General features: G+C 58.8%; 2 protein-coding genes across 5 annotated transcripts in view; one reads left to right on the top strand and one right to left on the bottom strand.

The window, feature by feature from the left end:
* The first annotated feature begins 8,184 nt into the window (after nt 1-8,184).
* Nucleotides 8,185-13,878, top strand: ISYNA1 (inositol-3-phosphate synthase 1). Its single transcript, XM_038772856.1, has 11 exons — nt 8,185-8,268; nt 9,567-9,694; nt 10,445-10,606; nt 10,693-10,825; nt 10,935-11,128; nt 11,335-11,484; nt 11,716-11,931; nt 12,156-12,320; nt 12,425-12,538; nt 12,821-13,038; nt 13,467-13,878. Exons 2-11 carry the CDS (start codon nt 9,584-9,586, stop codon nt 13,669-13,671), a joined length of 1,668 nt encoding a protein of 555 aa, XP_038628784.1. The 5' UTR covers nt 8,185-8,268; nt 9,567-9,583; the 3' UTR covers nt 13,672-13,878.
* Nucleotides 13,879-14,755: 877 nt separating this feature from the next.
* Nucleotides 14,756-22,490, bottom strand: part of SSBP4 (single stranded DNA binding protein 4) — a 29,598-nt gene continuing 21,863 nt past the window's right edge. For 2 of the 4 annotated variants that reach the window (XM_038772532.1, XM_038772533.1), the window contains 12 exons: nt 20,306-20,365; nt 19,993-20,062; nt 19,542-19,612; nt 19,359-19,426; nt 19,047-19,092; nt 18,568-18,603; nt 18,271-18,325; nt 17,820-17,890; nt 17,196-17,274; nt 16,826-16,854; nt 16,431-16,532; nt 15,870-15,899 (listed from right to left, as the gene is read on the bottom strand). In XM_038772532.1, the coding sequence (XP_038628460.1) occupies nt 15,870-15,899; nt 16,431-16,532; nt 16,826-16,854; nt 17,196-17,274; nt 17,820-17,890; nt 18,271-18,325; nt 18,568-18,603; nt 19,047-19,092; nt 19,359-19,426; nt 19,542-19,612; nt 19,993-20,062; nt 20,306-20,365 (717 nt within the window). Of the gene's footprint in view, nt 15,900-16,430; nt 16,533-16,825; nt 16,855-17,195; nt 17,275-17,819; nt 17,891-18,270; nt 18,326-18,567; nt 18,604-19,046; nt 19,093-19,358; nt 19,427-19,541; nt 19,613-19,992; nt 20,063-20,305; nt 20,366-21,420; nt 21,505-22,490 lie in introns of all 4 variants that reach the window. The other 2 variants (XM_038772530.1, XM_038772531.1) reach the window with 2 other exon arrangements.

The raw sequence follows: 22,490 nt of genomic DNA, 5'->3' as shown, positions 1-22,490 counted from the left end.
CCCATTATGGGCAGGGAATGTATCTGTTATACTGTACTCTCCCAAGGGCTTAGTATAGTGCTCTGCACACAGTAAGTGCTCACTAAATACAATTGAATGAATGAATGAGGGGGGATGAATAAAGGGACCGTACCAAAGCACTTGCCCTCTTCCCTCTACTTTCCCTTACTGCCATCTTCAACTGTTCATTCTCCAATGGCTTTTCCCCAATTGCTTTTAAACATGCTCATAATAATGAGGTGGATAGGCAACCACTGGAGGATCTTGAGTGGGGAGTCATGGATTGGATTTTTTTTTAGAAAAACAATCCCCATCTTTTTAGATACCACTGCTATGTGAATGACTCCCAAATCTACCTCACTAGTTCCTAACTACTCAATGCCTCTGCAATCTGAGAAGCAGCATAGCTTAGTGGAAAGAGCCCGGGCTTGGGAGTCAGAGGTTGTGGGTTTTAATCCTGGCTCTGCCACTTGTCAGCTGTGTGACTTTGGACATGTCACTTAACTTCTCTGTGCCTCAGTTACCTCATCTGAGATTAAGACTGTGAGCCCCACGGGGGACAACCTGATTACTTTGTATCTACTCCAGCGTTTAGAACAGTGCTTGGCACATAGTAAGCGCTTAACAAATACTATTATTATTATTATTTATCCCCATTTAACAGATGAGGTAACAGGCACAGGGAAGTTAAGCAACTTGCCCAAGGTCATACAGCAGACAAGTGGCAGAGCCGGGATTAGAACCCAGGTCCTTCTGACTCCCAGGCCCGTGCTCTATCCATTAGGCCACACTGCTTCATGTGCTCTTGTCTCCCCTATCCTAAAATAAACCCTCCCTTGAGCCCCACAGCTTCCTACAGTTATTGCCCCATCTCCCTCCTACCATTCCTCTCCAAACTCCTTGAGTGAGTTGTTTACCCCTGCTACCTCCTCATCCTCCGTAATTTTCTCCTTGACCCCTCCAATCTGATTTCCACCCCCTTCACTCCATAGAAACTGCCCTCTCAAAGGTCACCAATGATCTCCTTCTTGCCAAATCCAACAGCCTCTACTCCATCCTAATCCTCCTCAACCTCTCAGCTGCTTTCAACACTGTCGACCACCCGCTTCTGAAGACATTATCCAACTTTGGCTTCACTGACACTGTCCTCTCCTGGTTCTCCTCCTATCTCTCTAGTCGCTCATTCTCACTCCCTTTCACAGGCCCCTCCAATGCCTCCTGCCCCCTAACTGTGGGAGTCCCTCAAAGCTCAGTTCTGGGTCCCCTTCTATTCTCTATCTACACCCACTCCCTTGGAACACTCATTCACTCCCACTGCTTCAAATATCTTCTCTACATAGATGATTCCCCAAATCTACATCTCCAGCCCTGATCTCTCTCCTCTGCAGTACCCTAATTCTTCCTGCCTCAGGACACCTCTACTTGGATGTCCTGCCAACATCTCAAATGTAACATGTCCAATACAGAACTCATCTTTCCACCCAAACCCTGTCCTCTCCCAGACTTTCCCATCACTGTAGACAGCATCACCATCTTCCCTGTCTCTTAAGCCCATAACCCTCCTCCCCGTTGGCTTTAAAGCACTCAATCACCTTGCAGGCACTTATCCTATCCTGCCTTGATTACTGCATCAGGCTGCTTGCTGACTTCCCTCCTCCTGTCTCTCCCCACTCCAGTCCCTAGTTCATTAATTAACTAATTAATTAATGATGGCATTTGTTAAGTGCTTACTGTATGCAAAGCACTGTTCTAAGCGCTGGGGGGATACAAGGTGATCAGGTTGTCCCACGTGGGGCTCACAGTCTTAATCCCCATTTTACAGATGAGGTAACTGAGGCACAGAAAAGTGAAGTGACTTGCCCAAAGTCACACAGCTGACGAGTAGCGGAGCTGGGATTAGAACCCATGACCTCTGGCTCCCAAGCCCGTGCTCTTTCATTCTGCTTCCTGGATCATTTTTCTACAAAAACATTCAGCCCATGTCTCCCAACTCCTCAAGAACCTCCATTGGTTGCCCATCCATCTCCACATCAAACAGAAACTCCTTAACATCGGCTTTAAAGCACTCAATCACCTTGCCACCTCCTATCCTATCTTGCTGATTTCCTACTATAACCCAGCATGCTCAATTTGCTTCTCGAACGCTAACCTTCTCAATCAATTGTACTTATTGAGTGCTTACTGTGCACGGGGCACTGTACTAGCTGCTTGGGACAGTACAACACTACAATTTATCAGAAATAGTCCCTGCCCACAGTGAGCTTACAGTCTACCCACTGTACCTCGATCAATCAATCAATCAATCATACCTATTGATCTATCTCATCTATCTCCCCACTGACCCCTTGCCCTCATCCTGCCTCTGGCCTGGAACTCCCTCCCCCTTCATATCCAACAGATGTTCACTCTCTCCACCTTCAAAGCCTTATTAAAAGCACATCTCCTCCAAGAGGTTTTCTCCAACTAAGCCCTCATTTCCTCTACTCCCTCTCCCCTCTGCATCACCCTTGCACATGGATTTGCACCTTTTATTCACCCCTCCCTCCGTCCCACAGCACTTATGTACAGATCCAAGATGTATTTATTTATATTAATTTCTGTCTTCTCCTCTAGACTGTAAGCTCCTTGTGGGCAGGAAAGTGTCTACCAACACTGTCACATTATACTCTCCCAAGTGTTTACTACATAGTTCCGTGCATAGTAAGTGCTCAATAATGAAGAGGAGAAAAACTTGCCATTGGAAATTTACCAGGTTTCTGACCAGCTCTGTCTGTCCTCCCTCAGACTGCCCAACTGCTCAACCACCATCTCTCAGGCTAAAGAGAGAGAAGCAGCATGGCCCAGTGGAGAGCTCATGGACCTGGGAGTCAGAGGACCTGGGTTCTAATTCCAGCTCCACCACTTGTCTGCTGTGTGACCTTGAGTAAGTAACTTAACCCCACTGGGACTCAGTTTCCTCATCTGCAAACACTTGTTCTCCCTCCCTCTTAGACTGAGCCCCATGTGGCACAGGGACTGTGACTGACCTGATTGTCTTATATAATAATTATGGTATCTGTTAAGCATTTACTATGTGCCAAGCACTCTATTAAGTGCTGGGGTAGTTACAGATATCATCGGCTTTAAAGCACTCAATCAGCTCTCCCCCTCCTACCTAATCTTACTGGTCTCCTACTACAGCCCAGCCCGTACACTTCACTCCTCTAACTCCAACCTACTCTCTGTACCTCCATCTCATCCATCCCGCCATCAACCCCATGCCCACGCCCTCCCTCGGGCCTGGAACCCCCTTCCCCATCATATCTGACAACCCACCACTCTCCCTTCCTTCAAAATCCTCTTAAAATCACATCTCCTCCCAGAGGGCTTCCATGGATGAGCCCTAATTTCCCCTAATTGCCTGCCTTTCGGCATCGACTATTCATTCATTCAATCGTATTTATTGAGCGCTTACTGTGTGCAGAGCACTGTACTAAGCGCTTGGGAAGTACAAGTCGGCAACATATAGAGACGGTCCCTACCCAACAACGGGCTCACAGTCTAGAAGGGGGAGACAGACAACAAAACAAAGCATGTGGACAGGTGTCAAGTCATCAGAATAGAAATAAAGCTAGGTGCACATCATTAAGAAAATAAATAGAATAGTAAATACGTACAAGTAAAATAAATAGAGTGATAAATCTGCACAAACATATATATAGGTGCTGTGGGGAGGGGAAGGAGGTAGGGCAGGGGGATGAGGAAAAGGATAGGAAAAAGGGGGCTCAGTCTGTGAAGGCCTCCTGGAGGAGGTGAGCTCTCAGTAGGGCTTTGAAGGGAGGAAGAAAGCTATATTTGTGGATGTGCGGAGGGAGGGCATTCTGGGCCAGGGGGAGGATGTGGGCCAGGGGTCAATGGTGGGACAAGCGAGAACGAGGTACAGTGAGGAGGTTAGCGGCAGAGGAGCGGAGGGTGCAGGCTGGACTGGAGAAGGAGAGAAGGGAGGTGAGGTAGGAGGGGGAGAGGTGATGGAGAGCCCTGAAGCCAAGAGTGAGGAGTTTTTGCTTGATGCATAGGCTGACTGGCAGCCACTGGAGATTTTTGAGGAGGGGAGTAACATGCCCAGAGCATTTCTGCACAAAGATGATCCAGGCAGCAGTGTGAAGTATAGACTGAAGTGGGGAGAGACAGGAGGATGGGAGATCAGAGAGGATGGGAGATGGAAGAGAGCCACTATGCACTTGTCACTTTGATACTCACTACAGCCTGACAATCCTTGTGTAAATATTCCTATACTATACTACTTTCCCTATTCCTAGTCTCTTTTAGTGTCTGACTCCCCTTCTAGACTGAAAGCTCCTTGTGGGCAGGGAACGTGTCTACCAACTCTGTTGCATTGGACTCTCCCAAATGCTCAATACAGTGGTTGCACACAGTTAAATGCTCACTAAATACCATCGATTGATTGATACAAGATCATCAGATCAGGATTGGGAGTGAGTCTATGGAGCCTGGGAAAAAGGGAAAGGAGCCCCACTTATAGCCTCCCATGTTAGTGTCCCATGGTTCTGGGTCTCTCTGGCTTGTAAAATTGGTGGGGGCTCTCAGTGCTGGGGCTTTGACCCAGCAGAGGCCTCGCAATACATCGACACACCCAGACTTCCCTGCCACGGAGTGGGCCGGGGGTTTGTGCCTGAGATAACAACGTAACTAGGCGAAGTCGGCCTGTGTGAGACCCCTGGGTCCATGCGTGACCACATTCATCCAGGGCACGTGAACACGCAGTTGCCAAGAACAGCTTGACGGCTATATATTTTCCCCCCAAACTCAGTGAGGGCCGGCCGCATGCCAAGTCTGGCAATCCACGGGCAGCTTTTGAGGATGAAAAATCCATCCTGTGTCTCTTCCAGCTGAAAGTGTTCCCTGCTCCAGGAACCTGGGCTCCGTTAATGGTGGCCTCCCTCAAACTTTCCAAAAAATCCACCTTTGGACTGAGCTCCAGGGTGGAAAGTTTGGGGCCTGAAGGATATTGTTTTTGGAAATTTCTCAGTGAAAATAAGTTGGGGAGGGGGAGAGAGGGGGGTCGTCAGAGTGGAATCCTCCCCAAGGGGCTCCCCAGGGCCCTCCCTCCCAGTCCTTCCAGTTCTGTGTTGGTGCAGTGGTGTTGGGCCAAGTAACCATCACTGTTTCTTGGTGGGGTTTTAGCTGATTCTCCCAGGTTGGCACTATCTTCTTGATCAGCAGCAAGCACCCCCTTCCTGGCTCAGGGCTCGACATGGAAATGGAAGTGGTGGAAAGAGGTGGGTGGGGCGATCTTCAACTAGGTCTGCCGGTGCTCTGGGCCCCTTGGCCTTCCCTCCACCCTGCTCCCCACCACCCTGAGGGCTATGCAGGTCTTCTGCCTCCTGGGAGTTTGGTTTGAGCACTGGTGAAGCGAAGAGCTTCCGACTGTGCTGTTGACTTGTCCCCCTGCTTCCTCTGGCAGCGGATCCTAGCAGGAGGAGGTGGAGGAAGAGGGTCTGGGGGCAGAGGTGGTGGGGTTCGGGGTGGGGGGGGGGTTGGCTCCTTAGCACCTCCAGGATCTCAGGTCCCAACCCTGCTCCCTCCTCTCCAGATCAGCTGCTGTCGGAGACAGGGCTCAGGCTCCGGGAAAGAGGCTCTGGCTGGGGCCAGTGTTTTCAGTGGGACCTGGGAGGAAGAGCACAGGACTAGGACTGGGACTCAGGAGACCCAGATTCTAGCCCCAGCTTTGTCACTGGCTTGCTGGGTGACCTTGAGTAAGTCCCTTGACTGCTCCGTGCCTCCATTCCCTCCTCTGTAAAATGGGGGTACGATACCTCACTTCCCCCCACTCTTAGACTGTGAGCCCCTACTGAGACAGCGACTGTGTCCAATCTGAGTATAGCTCCTCCAGCTTGGCCCGTAGAAAGTGCTTAATTAATACCATCACCATCCTCGTTATCACTAGTATTAGTGCTATTATTATTATTGTTGTTGTTGTTATTGTTATCCACCAACATTAGCTACTCTGGTCCTCAGTCAGAGCAAAATGCAAGGCTTGAGAACTGAACTGGAGGCTGCCCGGGTTAAAACCCAACCCTCCAGTCATCCCTTAAGTGCCAGAGCTAGCTGGAGAGGGAAAAGGAGGAGGGAGGAGAGTTTCTAGCATGTGGCACCCTGGCAGGCTGGACCTGGACCCAGTGCCCTGTGGGAGAGGATGCTGATACCCGAGACCCCATCAGTGATTCAGTCCCTAAGACTAAACAAGTCCTGCTGATCTGTTTAGCCCTGGCTGGCATGAGTCAGATTCTAGAATATTGAAAGTTATTAGGGGGTGACAGGGTGGATGGGAGGGGAGGAATCCGGAGGGAGAAAACAGTGGAAAACTACCAGTGTCCTGGTTCCCAAGAATGAGAATCTCACTGTACGTTCAACACCTTCTAAAGCAGATTTGGGGCAGAGAAGGGCCAGCCTGGACACTTTTCAGTTCAGTTCAGTGCTGATTGGGAATTCCAAAGTTGGAGCTGGGACAATAAGGAAGGGATTGTTCAGCCCCCTTCAAAGAAATGGGGACTGGGACAAGGTGGGTGGGGGAGGAGTGCAGGGGCACGCACACGAGTTAAAAAACAAAGACTAAGAAGCCAGGGTCTCCTTGCCCCAGCGAAGTCATGATTCTCACTGCCCACCGGCCTCTCCCTCCTCCAAGGTCCTGTGAAGGCTCAAAATCCTGCCACCCCTCCACCCCAGTCCAGCCGAAAAAGCCCTGTATCCAGTCTCAAGGCAGAGGGCACCAGATGGGACTTGTGCTTTCTGTCTGGGATGGTGGCAGTGGGGGGGGAGGGTGCTAAGGACACGCCACTTATCTCCTTCCACTCTTTATGACCATGGATTCACACACTCACCAGCTCCCTCTGTGCTGACTCTAGCAAGGATGCAGATGGAAAGAGGTGAAGACACCAGAGCAAAGGCGGCGGGGGTGGGTGGGTGGGGGTTCCCCCCGGACTCAGCTGAACCAGCCCCAAGGGACAAAAAGACATTTTGCTAGTAAGAAGCCCCTCTGAAGGTGTGCCCTCCACCTCCCCGACCCGCTGTCCAGCTCAGCCTGCCCTAGTGCCCCAGCCTGGCTCAGCTCTCTCTCCTAGGGGGTGGGGATCGTCGAGCAGGGATGGGTTCTCGCTGGGCACCGCCCCCAGGTGAGTGGGTGACTCAGCACTCAGACCTGCCTGGTCCAGCCAAGTATAGGTGTGCCCAGTGGCCAGGAGGAAATGGAGCCATAAAAGCCGGATATGAAGGGCAGGGCTAGGCCAAGCCCCTAGAGCAGAGAGGGCAATGGAGGAAAGGAGTTGGCAGGAATACCCGAGTAAGGGGTGGTGGGAAGAGCGGAACACTAGGAAGCCAACGAGTGGGTGCCAGAATCCTGAGGTTCATGGCCCTGGTGAAGGCTGACCTCTCCCTCTGTTTCAGTTTCTCCTGCCGCCAACTGGGTTTGAGAATATGGTTTCATCGAGGCCTTCCTGGGTCCCCTCCCTCATGGACAATGCTGGTGGGAGAGAGAGGGGTCATGATCCGTGGGCAGGGAGTAAGAGGAACAAATGCCTATTTCACAGATGGGAAAAGGGCCTTCGGGCCTGCTGTCTCCTTCCCAGTCTCCTGCCTCTTTCCCTGCCTAGCTTGGCATCTGCCCACGGGGGAAGAGGAGGAAGCGCCCAGGACCCCCAGCCGGCAATGTGGGGGGGGCGGGGGGAGGCAGTCCCAGCTCCGTAGAGTGACAGGGGAACAGGGTGCCCCCCTGACTCCCCATCCTCCAGGGCCTGAGAGGTCACGGGTTGAAAAGAAGTGAGGCGCTCGGGTGCAAATCGAGCGGGCCCTTCCCTTGCACCTCTGAACATTGGAAATGCCGCTGTGGGGATGTTTTTTTCTTCGTATTTGACAGGAAAGCAGGGTGAGGAGGCGGGGAGGACGAAGGCTGCGGGGTCTCTGGGCGAGATCCCGGTTCCCTCTGGGTCCCTCTGGGGGGTTTTGGCCCGGGGCCCGGGACCCGGCGCGGGGGCGGCGAGGGGAGGGGAGGAGGGGGCACCAGGGTCCGCGTGGGAGTCGGGCTTCTAGAAGCACAGTTCCGGCGAGGGGAGAGGGAAGAAAGGGGGAGGGGAGAGGAGGCGGGGCTGGGGGGAGGCGGGGCCGGGGCTACTCATTTACCCCCGCTCTGGAGCGCCGCGCTCAGCTCTCCGGCCCAGTCAGTCCATGTGCCCTGCTGCCCGCAGCTACCCTCGCCACCTCGCCACCCCCCGGGTGAGTGAGGGGGAGGGGGAGGGCGTCCCTCGGGGAGTAGCGCGGACCCTCAGAACCCGGAACCTCGGGGCGGAGGGAGCGGCGAAGGGGGCCCGGGAGGGACTGGGGCCCGGGCCCAGGGCCGGGGGGGCGCCCCCGGGCCGGCCGCACGTGCGGAGCTGGCCCGTCTGCACCCCTTGGGGCGGGGCCGGGCCGGGCCGGGCCGGGCACTCCCCTTCGCTGGGGGCTCTGGGAACTGGTCCCGGGGGCCAGGGCGGGCGGGGGGCCCGGGCCCTCGCTCGCGGCAGCCTTCGTCCGCTCCACCTCCAGCTGTCCATTCATCTCAGATGGGGGGCGGAGGCCGGGCCGCTGCTTCCCATGGGGCTCTGAGCGGGGCCGGGAGGGGATGCTTGTTGGAGTGCCACTTCCCTCCCTCCCCTGGTGCCCAGGAATCCGGGGACCCGGCCCCCGGAGCCACCCCCACCCTCTTAGCAGGCGCTGCGAGTCCTCCCCCTCGGGAGCGGGGAGGGGGACGGAGGCAGGAGCGGCCCCGCAGGTGACGGCTCCTCGCAGGAGCCCTGGGCGCGCTGTCTCCTTTTCAGTCACAGCCCTAGCCAACCCCCAATTCTTCGCCTTTCCCTCCTCCTCTCCCCACTCCACCCTTTCCTCCTCCAGGTCGATTTCCTTCTCCTCCCCCTCCTCACCCTTGTCTTTCTCTTTCTCCTTTCCCCCCCTCACCCTCTTCCTTCTCTTCTCCTTTTCTTCCTCTTCTACCCTCCTCATCCTTCTTCTTCTTCCCCTCCCTCTCTCCCCTCGCCCGCTCCCCTACTGCGCAGCCAATGGAGAGAGGTTGGTTCACGAGTGTTCCATAGGGCATCGAATCGAATATCCAGCAGCTGCTTCTATACCAGCGGCTGTGGGTGGATTCCAGGACTGATGTGGGGAGCTAGCTCCAGTCTAGGGCAGGCCTTAGAGCAGCTCAGCACACCTGAATCCCCATGCTGACTTGGGCCCCTTCTCTCCCCCACCCCCGACACTGATCCAGCACCCCTTCTGCTCTCCCCAGGGGTCTGAGATGACCCCGGTGCTAGTCAGTGAACCGGAACGTGTAGGCATCCTGCTCTCTGTCGGATGCCCACGAGTGCACACTACCTCACCTGGGCTCCTCCTCCCACCCCCTCAGCCTGCTGCCCTGAGCACCTTGACCTGCCCCCAGGGAATGTGTGGGGATGGGAAAGGGAGCCGGAGGGAGGGGGGAGGGAGAAGTGTGCCTTTGCCCCCTTGCCTCACCCACTTCCTGACACTGTCTCTGGCAACAGTTCTCCACAGCACTGCGATGGACGGTTTTGTGGTGGAAAGCCCTGATGTAACCTATGGGCCAGACTTCATCCAGGCCAATTACATATATCAGACTGCCCGGGTGAGCCGAGAGGGTGAAATGACTAAGGTAGGTGAAAATCGGGGGTGGGGGGGTAATATGGGGTGGTGGGAGGGGGCAGACGAGGGCCTTGCCAGGCGAAGTTCTCAGGTCTAAAGACTTGGCCACAGCTCCTTCCTTCGAGACAGCAGGGACCCTGGGGGTGGCCCTGGATGGGTTGGGGGGAACTGGATAAGTCAATCACTTTCAGCTGGAGCTGCCTAGCCAATCCCTGGTCTCTTCATGAGAGGGCTTGGGGAGGCAATGTGGAGGAGGGAGAGAGAAAGATGATGCAGCCTGATCAAGAGAGAAAGGGAAGTGAGGGTGGTCTCACGTTCAGTTACGTGGCCCTTATGGTACGGGGGATGGGGGTGGGAGGGCTGAGCATCCAGGGTTGGTCCTGGCTATTCCCCTTTTTCCTTCTCCCCGCAGCTTTCTCTGGGCCCTCCCACGCCCTTGGCCCCTGACCTCTGAGGCCCATGAACTCTAGTTCCTGGGCAGTTCCAGGGCTGTCATTGCTGTGTGAGCCCCAACCTGGGGCTGAGCCTGTCAGGGTCAGCATGTCAAAATGGACAGTATCTCAGCCTGTCTGTCTGAGGCCTTGAAACAGAGTGTATGGAGGAGGGGGCTGGATCTGAGTGAGAAAGCTAGTCTCTCCACTTTCCCATGGGTGGTTTGGGGGAGGAGGAGAGGGTAGGAGGGTGTTCTGGCCCCGGGGTGCCTGGGGCTCCTGGGCTTCCCCCTCTTCACACTGCTCCCCTGAGGAGGAGGTCTCCCCAGGTGTACCCCAGCTCCACCCGATTCACCTTCCGTACCGAGCGCCACGTGCCCCGCCTCGGGGTCATGCTGGTGGGCTGGGGAGGGAACAACGGCTCCACGGTGACTGCGGCGGTGCTGGCCAATCGGCTCCATCTCTCTTGGATGACCAAGGCTGGCAAGAAGGTGAGGGCCGGGGAAAGGGGAAGTAAGGGAATGGGGAGAGGTTCCACCCGTGTTCCTTTTGCTCAGGCTGTGGCCCTTCTCTCCAGGAGGCAAACTATTACGGCTCGCTGCTGCAAGCTGCCACAGTGAGCCTAGGGAGCGATGCCAGCGGCGGGGAAGTCTACGTGCCCTTCCGAGACCTGTTACCCATGGTGCACCCTGATGACATCGTGTTTGATGGTGAGAGGGGGTGTGTGGCGCCAACAGGGATGGGGCGTGGGGCACGTGGCTCAGCTGGGGGAGACAGGAGATGGGGGACGAGCAATAGTTGGGCCGGTGTGGCTTTCAGGCTGGGACATCTCCTCTCTGAACCTGGCGGAGGCGATGCAGCGGGCCCAGGTGCTGGATTGGCCCCTGCAGGAGCAACTCTGGTCCCACATGGAGCGGCTGCAGCCTCGGCCCTCGGTCTACATCCCCGAATTCATCGCCGCCAACCAAGAGGGTCGGGCCGACAACCTAATCCCTGGCACCCGGGCGGAACAGGTGGGTGCCAGAGGCCCTGGGCTGACCCTGGCTCCCCAGGCTAGATGGGGCCCCTCATCCTTCGCTGTAAGGAACAGCCTGCTCCCTGGGCCCACCTGGAGGAGCTCAGGGGCAGAGGCGAGGGGGCCCACTCAACCTGCCATCTTGGGGACGGTGGGGGTGGGGGCCGGGACTCTGGAGACCAGCCTGTTCCCCTCCCGCCCCAGCTGGAGCAGATCCGCAAGGACATTCGGGAGTTCCGTGCAAGCAGCGGAGTGGACAAGGTCATTGTCCTGTGGACGGCCAACACCGAGCGTTTCTGTGATGTGGTGCCTGGCCTCAACGACACAGCGGAGAACCTGCTGCAGACCATCGAGGTGGATGGGGAGCTGGGGACCTAGGGAGGAGGCCAGGCCTGGGCCGGGCCTGGGGTTGCATGGCCCTTTGCGGGGGGGGAGGGCCGTGGCCAAATGAGGGGCAGGTGGGCTCGCGTTGAGCCCGGTGTGAGTTCTGGGCCAGAAGAAGCCAGTCAAAATGCTTTGTCCTCTTGCTCCCCTGCAATGTGCCCGCACCCCACCCCTTGCCTCACTGGCTGCATCCCTCTACAGCGGGGCCTGGAAGTGTCCCCGTCGACACTGTTTGCCGTGGCCAGCATCCTGGAGGGCTGCGCCTATCTCAACGGCTCCCCTCAAAACACCTTTGTGCCGGGGGCCGTGGAGCTGGCCCTGCAGCGCCAGGTCTTCATCGGTGGGGATGACTTCAAATCCGGCCAGACCAAGATCAAGTCTGTGTTGGTTGACTTCCTCATCGGAGCTGGCCTCAAGGTGGGGGGAGTTTGGAGGAGGGGGGAGAGACACACCTCTGGGCAGGGAGGGCCTCAAGGGTCCTGTCCCTTAGAGGGGGGAGCCTCTGGGATCTGGGGTGGAAGAGGTGGGTTAGTGGAGCAGGGGCACTCAGGAATGAGGAAGGGCTGAACCTGGCCTCTGATGCCAAGGGAGGGGAAGGCAGCAGGTACTCGGACTAACTCAGCTGCCCCCGTCACCCCCAGACCGTGTCCATCGTCAGCTACAATCACCTGGGCAACAACGATGGGCAGAACCTGTCTGCACCACAGCAGTTCCGCTCCAAGGAGATCTCCAAGAGCAGCGTGGTGGACGACATGGTCCGCTCCAACCCCCTCCTTTACGGCCCCAAGGAACTGCCCGACCACTGCGTACGTGGGTAGAGAGGGCGAGGGGTGTGGGAGAACTTCCTCCCCACCCTGGGGCGCTGCAAGCTGCCAGCGGGGACTCCAGCCATCTCGGCCTCTGACTGCAGGTGGTGATTAAGTATGTCCCGTATGTGGGTGACAGTAAGCGGGCGCTGGATGAGTACACATCGGAGATCATGCTGGGTGGCACCAACACGATCGTCCTGCACAACACCTGTGAGGTACAGGGAGGGGAGTGTGGGGCAGCACGGCGGGGGGGTAGAGAAGAGGCGCCAGGCACCCTGCTCGGTGCCCATCAGCTCCCAGGGACACCTTTGCCACCGGCACCCAGCTGACCCTCAGCAGGGTCTCCATCCCCCTCAGGCCTTGCTGGGCCGTGCCCAGCTCTGGGCACCGTCACTGGCAGGCAGCCACAAAGTGGTGGCCCAGCCGCAGTAGAGGGGGCCGCTTGGCCCCTGAAGCCCCGGGCCCATCTGCCAAGTTCTGTGCCCGTCTGCCGCCAGGACTCCCTGCTTGCCAGCCCCATCATTCTGGACCTGGTGATCCTGACGGAACTCTGCCAGCGCATCACCTTCTGTACCGACTCAGACCCCCAGTTCCAGAGCTTCCACCCAGTCCTGTCCATCCTCAGCTTCCTGTGTAAGGCACCGCTGGTGCCTGAGGGCACCCCTGTGGTCAACGCCCTCTTCCGCCAGAGGAGCTGCATTGAGAACATCCTCAGGTCTGGAGAGCCGGCAGGGAGGGGGCAGTTTGGAGGAGCAGTCTGGCCCGACTTGGGAGGGCGGTCTGTTTGGGGGAAGCTGGGCCAAGGGGTAGAGGTGACTTCCTCCCTCCCCTTCCCCCCGCCAGCCCCACCGCTCCACCATGATGGGGTGGCCTGGGTGGCATCGCCCCCTCACCCTGTGGAGGGGGGGGGCGTGGGGGCCCATGGATGGCAGGGATGCAGGTCCCCGCTGCTGTGGGCACTCCTCCGGCCCTGAGCAGGCTCAAGAACATCGGAGTGGACGCTTGACCCTCTGTTCAAATATGTTCCCTCCCCGTCGCCAACTGGCCGCTGGGATTAGGGTGGGATCGCGTCGCAATCCTAGGTGCTTTGGGTGCAAAAGCACCCGGACCCCGAGGCCGACAGGCGGTCTCCTTGCCACGCAGGGCCTGCGTGGGGCTGCCACCGCAGAACCACATGCTGCTGGAGCACAAGATGGAGCGGCCGGGAAACAGTCTCAAGAGGGGCGGCTCTGTGGCTCCTGACTGCCCTGCTCCGAAGAAGAAGGGGGCTGTGGCCCCCCCCGATGACTCGATGCGCGATGCCAATGGACACGGGTGCCCCACTGCACTGCACGCCACTCCCAAATAACACCCTGCCAGACACACGTATACCCAGGCCCCCGTTGGTGTGTGCGGGGTGTTCCCAATCCTAGTGGCTCCTTTTACTGCTTTGCTCCTCCTATTCTCCCTCCCCTCTCCCCATGCTTTCTCCTCTTACCACCAGCTTTCCCCCGTCGGGGACTGGGCGATGTGAACCGAGCAACATGGTTGCCAATAAAGTGGCATTAGAACAGTGTGACCCTGCTCCTTCCTCACCCACTACCTGCTACCCTCCCCTCTCCCCAGGTGCACCTGCCCCTCCCCCAGTCCCCTCCTTCGGGATGGGCTCTGGGGCACTACCCCAGCTCCCCTCTGGGACTTGGCCCTGGAGGCAGAGGGGCGTGGGAAAGGGGCACAGAGGAGTCACACACATCTACGAAAAAAAAAAAAACCAAATTACATTTATTGATGCAGGTCCACCCCTCTTCCCCACCCCCTTCCCCCCTGCCCGCCCACCCCTCTCCCTCCCCACCCTGATAACCCGACTTTCGGGCAGTCTAACGGCCCTGGAGGAAAGAAAGAACATACAATATCCCTACACGCAACAGCTAAAACCTAGGCCAGAGGCGCTATCTCTACAAGCAGATACAGAGGGGCTGGGGGCCATGAGCCAGGCTGGGGCAGGGGAGCAGCAGGGCCTGAGCCTTACCCCTCCCTTTTCCCAGCCATCCCAGCTCCCACCCAAGGGGATTACATCACGAGGAATGGGAGGAGGAGCAGGGGATTGGGGTTGAGCTGGAAGCAGGAAGGGAGGGAGACCCCTCTCCTTCCCTGCAAATCACAACAGGCAGAGTCGGTCCCCCCGGGGTCGGGCTGTACAGGGGCCGGGGGATAACGGGGAAAGGAAAGCCGAGAAAAAACGTCCATTGCCGCGAGGTCCTTGTGTTATAAAAGAGGAGAGTCCTTCATTATAAAGTTCCGAGTGGTCCCAACATGGAGTGGCGGAGAGGAAGAGGGAAGGGGGAAGAAGGAATTGATGTATCATCTCCCGCCCCCCCCCCCCCCCCAGCCCGTACGTGCGCCGACCCCCCCCCCCCCCCGCCATTTTGGGCGAGTCCCCTCCCACTGTCCACAAGATCACAGTCGTGTCTGAAGGGGCAGGGCAGGTTCGGCACCAGGCTCAGAAGACCCTGCCCGTGCCCAGAGGGGGAGAGGGATGCGTCCTGCTGCCGGCCCCTGCAGGAGGCCAGGGACTGGGCCAAGGGGACTGGCACTTCCCTGACCACAGGTCTCCGCCTTGTCTCCTCTGTCACTTGAAGTCGGAGGGGTCCGAGGGCCCGATGGCAGAGCCCTGGACTAGTTCTGGGGCCAAGGGGCAGCGTCACCCTGCAGCACCAGCTCCAGCCTAGGCTCAGCTCACACCAGGTGCCTGTGTGTCTCCAAAGTGGGTCAGCTTCTTCCCCTCCCACTCTGAGCAGGATGCGAGGGCTTGGGGGGGGGGGGGGGGCTCTTTGGCGCAATGCCAGGCTCTGGTCTGGAGAGGGGCCCGAAGAGCCTCAGCACAGAGCCGTTCTGGAGGCTGGGGCCCCGTGTCCAGGCGTCGCCTACCCCCAACCCCCGGCACAGGGGACCAGACGCAGCCACGGCTTCCACGGAGACGTCGGCTCCGCCCCTCCACCCCGCCTCTGCCCCAGTGGGAGGGAGAGGAAGGTGGGTGAGGGGGGAGGTCTTTGGTGGGCAACTCCACTTCCAGGAGCCCCTGCCCAGGCCCAGGGGGAAGAGGGCCCAGGGAGGGCTGGGAGGAATATCCAGCATCCAACACCCCCAACCTCTGCTTGTCCACAGAAAGCATCCTATGGAAGGCAGGGCCAGGACCAGGAGCCAACTCTGCCCCTCCTGTCTCCTTCCAGTCAGACCCTCTGATGCCACCACTCCAGCTGGCAACACCCCCATCTCCGTCCACCAAACATCCAGCTGGAGCTCAGACAGCCCAGGAGGATTGGGGGCGGGGGCATGTGCCAGGGCCAGGGCAGTGCCCATCTCAGTCCAAGCCTGCGGGAGGTGTGTTGGGGCTGGAGGCAAGTGCCCAAGACCAGGGGGAGAGGGAAGAGGGGTGAAGAGGGGATGGGAGAAGAGAGAGTCCTGTCCTTAAATACACAGTTTACAAAGGTGGTGCTCAGGGACGCTGCTGGCAGGCAGGGCTGGGCAGTGCCATCCTCACCCCAGGGCACCGCCAGCTCTGCAGCATCACACGCTCATCGTCATGCTGGGTGAGTACTGCAGAGAGAGGAGACACCCTGACACTCACAGTCTGGACTGCCTGTGCCCCGGGTTCAGGGAGAGCCCCGCACACCTAGCCCACCCACCCCAACTTTGCCTGCTCCCCGCTCAGAACATGGGGCACCGTGCCCCCAACCTCAACTTCAGCTCCCTCCCGCTCCCCCCACCCCCACCCCCTCCAGCAGGATCCACGGCCCCTCCCCTCCCTCCAGAGCAAGACCACAGCCCCCACCCCCACCCTCTCAGAGCCACAAGATGCTGAGGGGTCGGCACACACAGCCATGACCTGCAGCAGCCCACCCCCCTAGGAGCTGGGCACCCCAGGAAGGCTGGGTGTGGGTGCCCACAATTGGGGAGGGGGAAAAGGGGAGGGGGAGAGGGGTTGCCCGCGGCTGGCCCTCCCACCTGGTGCCCCTCGACCCGGCCCAGCGGTCACGGTCTTGTTCTTGCCACGCGGCCGCCACGCTTGGGCCTGCCCGTGAGGCCCCTCCTGCCCGACGCGGGGGAGGGGTTGGCGGGGTCTCTTACGCTTTCACTCTGGAAGGGGTTCAGGAAGCTCCCGCCCATCTCGCTGTCATCACGTGGAGTGCCCGGAGGGTTGCTCATACCCGCCATGTTGTTCGGAGAGTTCTGGGGTTAGGGGGCAGTATTGGAGGGGAGCCCCCGATCAGAACTCCTGCCCCCTGCCCTGGGAGATGGCTTGGGGTGGTGGGGACCTGGCTGAGGGCTACAGTGGTGTCGAGGGGCGGTGGCGGGGAGGGACTACAGGAAGAGGGGAGGAGGCCAAGGCTGGAGGGTAGGTATAGCTCTGTGCCCTCGATCTCTGCACCTTGTCAGAAGAGCTAGGGAGGGCAGTTAGGGATGAGTTAGGGGCAGGCGCAATTTATTTGGTGCCAACGAGCCTGACAGCTGGAAAAACTCACCTTTGGCAACCCATCCATTTCTCCCGAGCCTGTGGAAACAAATTGCGCTTGAGTCAAGTGCCCCAGGGCCCGGAGACCGCGCTTTCTTCTTCCCCACCTGGCAGGCACCGCCTCCACCCTCCCAAGGCTGCAAAAGCACCTTCGTGCGCTGACCACCGGCAACCGCCAGAGGGCGCCCCTTACCCACAGATCAAGCTACAGAGCCCTGGCGCTGGCAAAAGGAGTTGGACCCCAGGTAGGCGCCCTAGGCCACCCCTTCCCCACCCCGGCATCTGGAGTCTGACTAGCAAAGCCCCGTACCCCTTTCCACTACTTGGCGCTCCCCTCTCCACCTTGACCGAAGGGAAGGGAACCCCATGTACACACGCACCTAACGAGCCGTTCATGTGATGGGGTTCCATGGCTCCCATAGCTCCCATGGGGCCGTCTGGCCCGGGACCCATCGGGAACTGGAGAGAATGAAAAAAAGAGAGAGAGAGAGAGAGAGAATCAGGACGGGCAGCCTGCACACCAAAGCAGACAACCAGGCACAAGCAGCGTGGCTCAGTGGAAAGAGCCCAGGCTTTGGAGTCAGTGGTCATGGGTTCAAATCCCAGCTCCACCAATTGTCAGCTGTGTGACTTTGGGCAAGTCACTTAACTTCTCTGGGCCTCAGTTACCTCATCTGGAAAATGGGGATTGACTGCGAGCCCCCTGTGGGACAACCTGATCACCTTGTAACCTCCCCAGGGCTTAGAACAGTGCTTTGCACATACTAAGCACTTAATAAATGCCATTATTATTATTATTATCCCTTTTCTTGGGCATTGCTCAGGGCCTCTTGGTGGTGGAAGACTTAATGGGTAAGGGATAGAAAGAACATGGCATGGGAGAGGGGCCTTTTATTGAGGCAGAGGGCAGGCTGAGGTGAAAGCCCCTATAAGAAAGTTGGTTTCATTCCCTCCTCCTCCACCTACCCTGTCAGCAGCCCCCGACCCCTGACGATAGCACTCACATTGGGCCTGTTGCCGCCGGGCCCGATGGGGTTCATCATGGTGTACATGTTCTCACTGGAGTTGGTGGAGTCTGCGTTCCGGAGAGTGGGGAATGTCAGGGCACCCTCATGCTGCTCTTTTGCAGCCTCATCCCCCCAGTACCCCGAGGGGCGGGAGCTGGCCCCTTCTTTTCCGGGAGCCCAGGCTCCAGTGGTTGTGCTCTCTCCTTCTTTCTGGACCTGCCTCCCCAGACCCTGTTCCCCCAAAACCTTCAGCCCTCAGGCTTCTGCCCCTCTCCTTCCTTTTTCCTAATCATGTCAACTCCCATCTCCCCCCGCCCCCCCCCCCCCCCCCCCCCCCCCCCCACACACACACACACACACACACGTTTCCCTGTGCCCCCAGGCTTTCTTCATCTCCTTCCTCCCACCTCCCCACCGGGCTCTGGGCCATGCTCTTGGGAGGACCTACCTCCAGGGCTGGGCATGATGGGCGTTCCAGGGGGGCCGCCTCCTCCAGGGGGGCCCTGCAGGCAACAGACAAGGCAAGAGTGACCAAGAAAGAGAGCTCCCAGCCCTCCCCCTTCCCCTGGCCAGACCTAAAGTGCTCCCAGAGCCTCAAGAAAGGGACCCCCTGCCCCCTCACCATCCCCAGAGGCTGAACTTCTTCAGTGGAACCTAACGCAAGGAGACCAGGCTGCAGCAGGGCAGAATCTGGGCCATTCAGGGGCACCCCCACCCCAACCCAGCACACCTGGCACACACTCACCACGTAATTTCCTGGAGATGATGAAGAGTAGGCTATCTGCGGGGGGGAAACCAGGAGAAACAGCTGTCAGCCAGAGCCCCAACCCCATCCTACAGCCCAAAAGACAGCAGTTAGAGAAAGAGTGGGGCCCAGCACAGGGTCTATGCCTATGCTGGGTCTTGGGTGAATGAGGGTGCGGGCCAACCTGGGGGAGGTTGGGGAGGCTGAACTCTGACCTAACTGCCAAGGGAAAACCAACCAGAACTCACCGTTCCAGCTGTGGATTACTGGCCCCCACCGGGGCACTGTCTTGTCCAGACATGCTTTTTGTTGGTGTGTGAGAGTATGTGGGTGTGCGTGGGCAAAATGCCCACCCTACAAGCCTTGGCAACTACAGCCTGGCACCCCCCTCCCCCACACACAGTTCATGTACAAACTCCCCGGCCCTGGGGGCTTCAGAGCTGATGCTACGAGAAAGGGGGGCAGTTGCAGAGACTCACCGAATTGGCACTGGGATTCGGCCATGGCCCCCGTCCTCCTGGACCCCTGAAACAGACGGGGGCGGGTCAGCCCAGGGTGGGGGCATCAGAGAAGGTCCTGCGAGGATCAGCTCAGCGCCATGGCTGGCTCTCCTGCCCGGCACTCCCATCACTCTTGGCACAGGCCCTTGCCAAGTCTGGGCGGCTGGCACCATGGGCGGAGAAGGCCAAGCGCATCAGGCCACCCCTCTGGCACCCCCTGCTCAGGATGTCCAGATCCTGCAGGGTCCATGGCCGTGCCAGTGGGGGCTGGGGAGGGGAAGGGGCTCTTACATATTCATTCCTGGCATGCCTGGGCCTCCTAGGGAGTTGGGTGGAGGCCGCATCCCACTGCCATAGTTCTGCAAGAGAAAAGACCAAGAGACAGGTGAAGCTGGGGGGGAGCTGGCCCCGAGGCACCCCCTAGCCAGGTCCCAGAACCGCCCCCCCCCCCCCCCCAACCAATGTTGCCCTTACCTGAGGTGCCATCCCTGCCATGCCCCGTGGCGGGTTCATCCTTTGCATTGGACCCCCCATGTTTGGATGCCCTAGAAAGAAAGGAGAGAGCAGCACTCAGGGCTGTGGGGCAGAAGCTCAGGTTCTGGAGTCACGGTCCTGGAATGGAGGAAGGGGGAGAGGGGGCGGTGGGGGCGGTCCAGGTTCTAGAGCTGAGTGCTAGGACAGGGGGTTCCAGAGCTGGGTCCCCATCCTTCCCAGGGTGGCACCATCTCTACAGTGCCCTTAGGTTACAGGGGGCCAGAGGCTCCCCAAGAAAGGGGCCACAGGGTACCTGGTGGATGGGGATGGAGCAGGAGGAAAACAATGCACTGTGCCAGCTTCTGCTCCTAGCAGAAGCCTGGGTATTCTGGGCAAAGGGGCAGCAGGAATCTACCTATAGGTCCAGGAGAGTTGCATCCACGCTACTCACCCTGCGACCGTGTTGAGGGGTCCATGGTGTTGGGCAGCAGCGGCTGGGAGCCCGGGACCCCAACGGGTGGCTACAAGACACAGCAGAGGGATCTGTGACCCCAGGGCAAGGATGCCCCCTCTAAAGACCCTACCCCTGGCCCCTGGGCCTTTCCTCCCCCTCGGGCCCACCGTGACTGAGGGCTGCCTGCCCCCGGCCCCACCGCCCCCAGAGAGCCCAGCTTGGGGGCAGCTACACAGAGGGGAAGTGAGGGAAAGCCAGATGGGTTTGACCAGGGTTGGAGAGGGGGTGGGGATCCGGGGTGGGCTCTCACCTGGTTTGGCATTCGCAGGGAGGGTCGGGGGCCGCCTGGATACCGCGGGGACATGAAAGGCTGCAAGAGACCAGCAGGGGAAGGTTAGCACATGGACCCCTGAGCACTGTGGAGTGGGGAGAGGCCCAGGGTCCCCAAGCCTACAGTAGGGGGAGGGGAGAGAGCAGGGGAGATTGGATGCCAAATGTGCAGAAAGATGGGGCAAAGATGGCACAGGGATTTGTTGCGGGCGGGGGGGAGGGCGGGAGACACAGGCCAAGGGGGTAGATGGTGAATGCACTAGCCGGGGGAATTGTCAGCCACACGACCCCCAGTCTCCTCCTTTCCTGCCTCCTCTCCCAACCCGGAAGGGCTGCTTCCTCTCCTCCTGGCTGAGAAAATGGAACCAGCTGTAGGAGCCCAGGTCTGGTGTGTGTTAAAGCTGATGGGGGAAGGATGAGGGGGGCAAAGGCTGGGGGCCAGAGGGGGAAGAGAGAGGGGAGAGAGAAAGAAAGAGAGAGAGTCCACAAGGACTCTGTGATCGAGTGAGAGAGACAGACACATAGATACAGACACAGACCACGTATGCGATGGAGTGAATCTGTGGTGAGGGAACAAAAGCTAGAAGGCAAGAAGCATACACATGAGGAGGGACAAGTGTGCAAATCGCAGGGGGGAGGCAGTGTGGATAGGGGGGAGTCTTGATGGCTTGGTGCCTGCCCATTCTCTCCCATTGCACAGCCCTGGCCGTAGATGTGCCAGCTGAGGGCAGAAGGCACTGCCCAGGCACCTGTCCCAAAGCTGAGATGTGGGCTGGCTGTTTGAGATGGAGGAGGGGGGGCTAAGGGGGGGTTCAACTGCTGCAGGCCACCTCACCCCCACCCTTGAGGGGGCACAGGTGAGGACAGACCCTGAAGGGCCCCCACCTGGTCTCTGCTCTGGTGCAAGGTGCCCTGCCTGGGGGTGAGGGACAGTCAGAGAAAGCACCTGAACCTTGGCTCGGAAGAATCAAGGCCAAGGGGATCTGTCCGGGGGCGGGTGACGGCAAAGGAGTTGGTGGGGAAGGCAAGGCCGGAACCCGTCTGAATTCCTGGCTGTGCCTAGGGGCTAAGCCGAAAAGGGAGGGCAGTCCTTACCTGGCTATGAGGGCCCATCATGGGGGTGTTGGGGTTGTGTGGGGGGGGCTGGGCGTGCGGAGACGGCTGAGAGCCAGGAGGCCCCTTGGGGAGAAGCAGAACAGACAGGGTTACTGGTGACCCCAGCGGGCACTCCCAACTCCTGGTCCTGGCACCCTCTCTAAGGCTACCCAAGTGGGGTCATGCCATTTCGGGGGCGGTGGGGGGGAGAGCCAGAAACTAAAGCTACTCCCAGCTCGTGAACAGACCTGACTTCCTCCAGGGAGGTACTAGGCGGATGTCCTACCCAGGGCCAGCTTCTGTTTGCCTGGCACTCGCTTACTTCCTGGCACTGGCTGCCTGGAGCCCAGTGCTTTGCTCCTTGAACTTGGTGGGGAGGTAACCCTGGGGACTGCAGACTGCAGACAGGAGTGTGCCAGCAAGGAGGGATGAGGGAGGGGTGAGTGGCAACCCCCACTGCCTGTGCATGCGCACCTTTGCTGGACACCCCTCGTCCTGTCCCCTGTTGTCGTCTCCCCCGCCCCACCACCCATCAGAAATGACTGGCTTTGGTTCTCCATGTCCCAGAAAAAAGGCTCTCTGTGCCCTTCACGTAGCCTGATGGTAAACAGAGGGCACAGGGAGGTGCCCAGGGCTCACGGGGTGGGGGGGCATGGAGCCAATCCCTCCCAAGTTGCCATGCAGCAGCAAATGAGGCAATTAATAAAATCATCCTCTCCCAGGCTAGGGAGATAACCATTTGGCACCCGAGTATCCCTGGGGCAGGGGGCCAGGGCTGCAGTGGGCACTAGGGGGCACTATCTCCCCACACATGTCTCAACAGCAACAAGTTGAGGGGGGAGTTGAAGACGTGAGTGAGGCTGGGAGGGGACCCCCATTCCCACCGTTCCTCCACCTTCCCTCCGACAGGATTCTTTCTTTCTAGAAAAGCTCTGTCGTGGGGGATCCACTATACCATCCCTGCAACCTCTGCGAGCGGCTCAAGGAAGCTGAGGGCTGGGGAGAGGAGGAATGGGGGGCTTGTCTCCCTCCTCAGTTCCCCTGGAGAGGACCCAGGCCCCTTGGTCCTA

This window comes from Tachyglossus aculeatus, chromosome X1, assembly GCF_015852505.1.
Source record: "Tachyglossus aculeatus isolate mTacAcu1 chromosome X1, mTacAcu1.pri, whole genome shotgun sequence".
Taxonomy (NCBI): domain Eukaryota; kingdom Metazoa; phylum Chordata; class Mammalia; order Monotremata; family Tachyglossidae; genus Tachyglossus; species Tachyglossus aculeatus.
Note: the sequence above shows the minus strand (reverse complement) of the source record. Positions and strands in the feature narration are given on the sequence as shown.

Bases quoted from the DNA above. Each gene is read 5' to 3' on its own strand.
- ISYNA1 (XM_038772856.1), top strand. From the start codon at position 9,584: ATGGACGGTTTTGTGGTGGAAAGCCCTGATGTAACCTATGGGCCAGAC. The intron at 11,129-11,334 runs GTGGGTGCCAGA...CTCCCGCCCCAG, and splicing joins CTGGCACCCGGGCGGAACAG to CTGGAGCAGATCCGCAAGGA. The intron at 12,321-12,424 runs GTACGTGGGTAG...CTCTGACTGCAG, and splicing joins AGGAACTGCCCGACCACTGC to GTGGTGATTAAGTATGTCCC.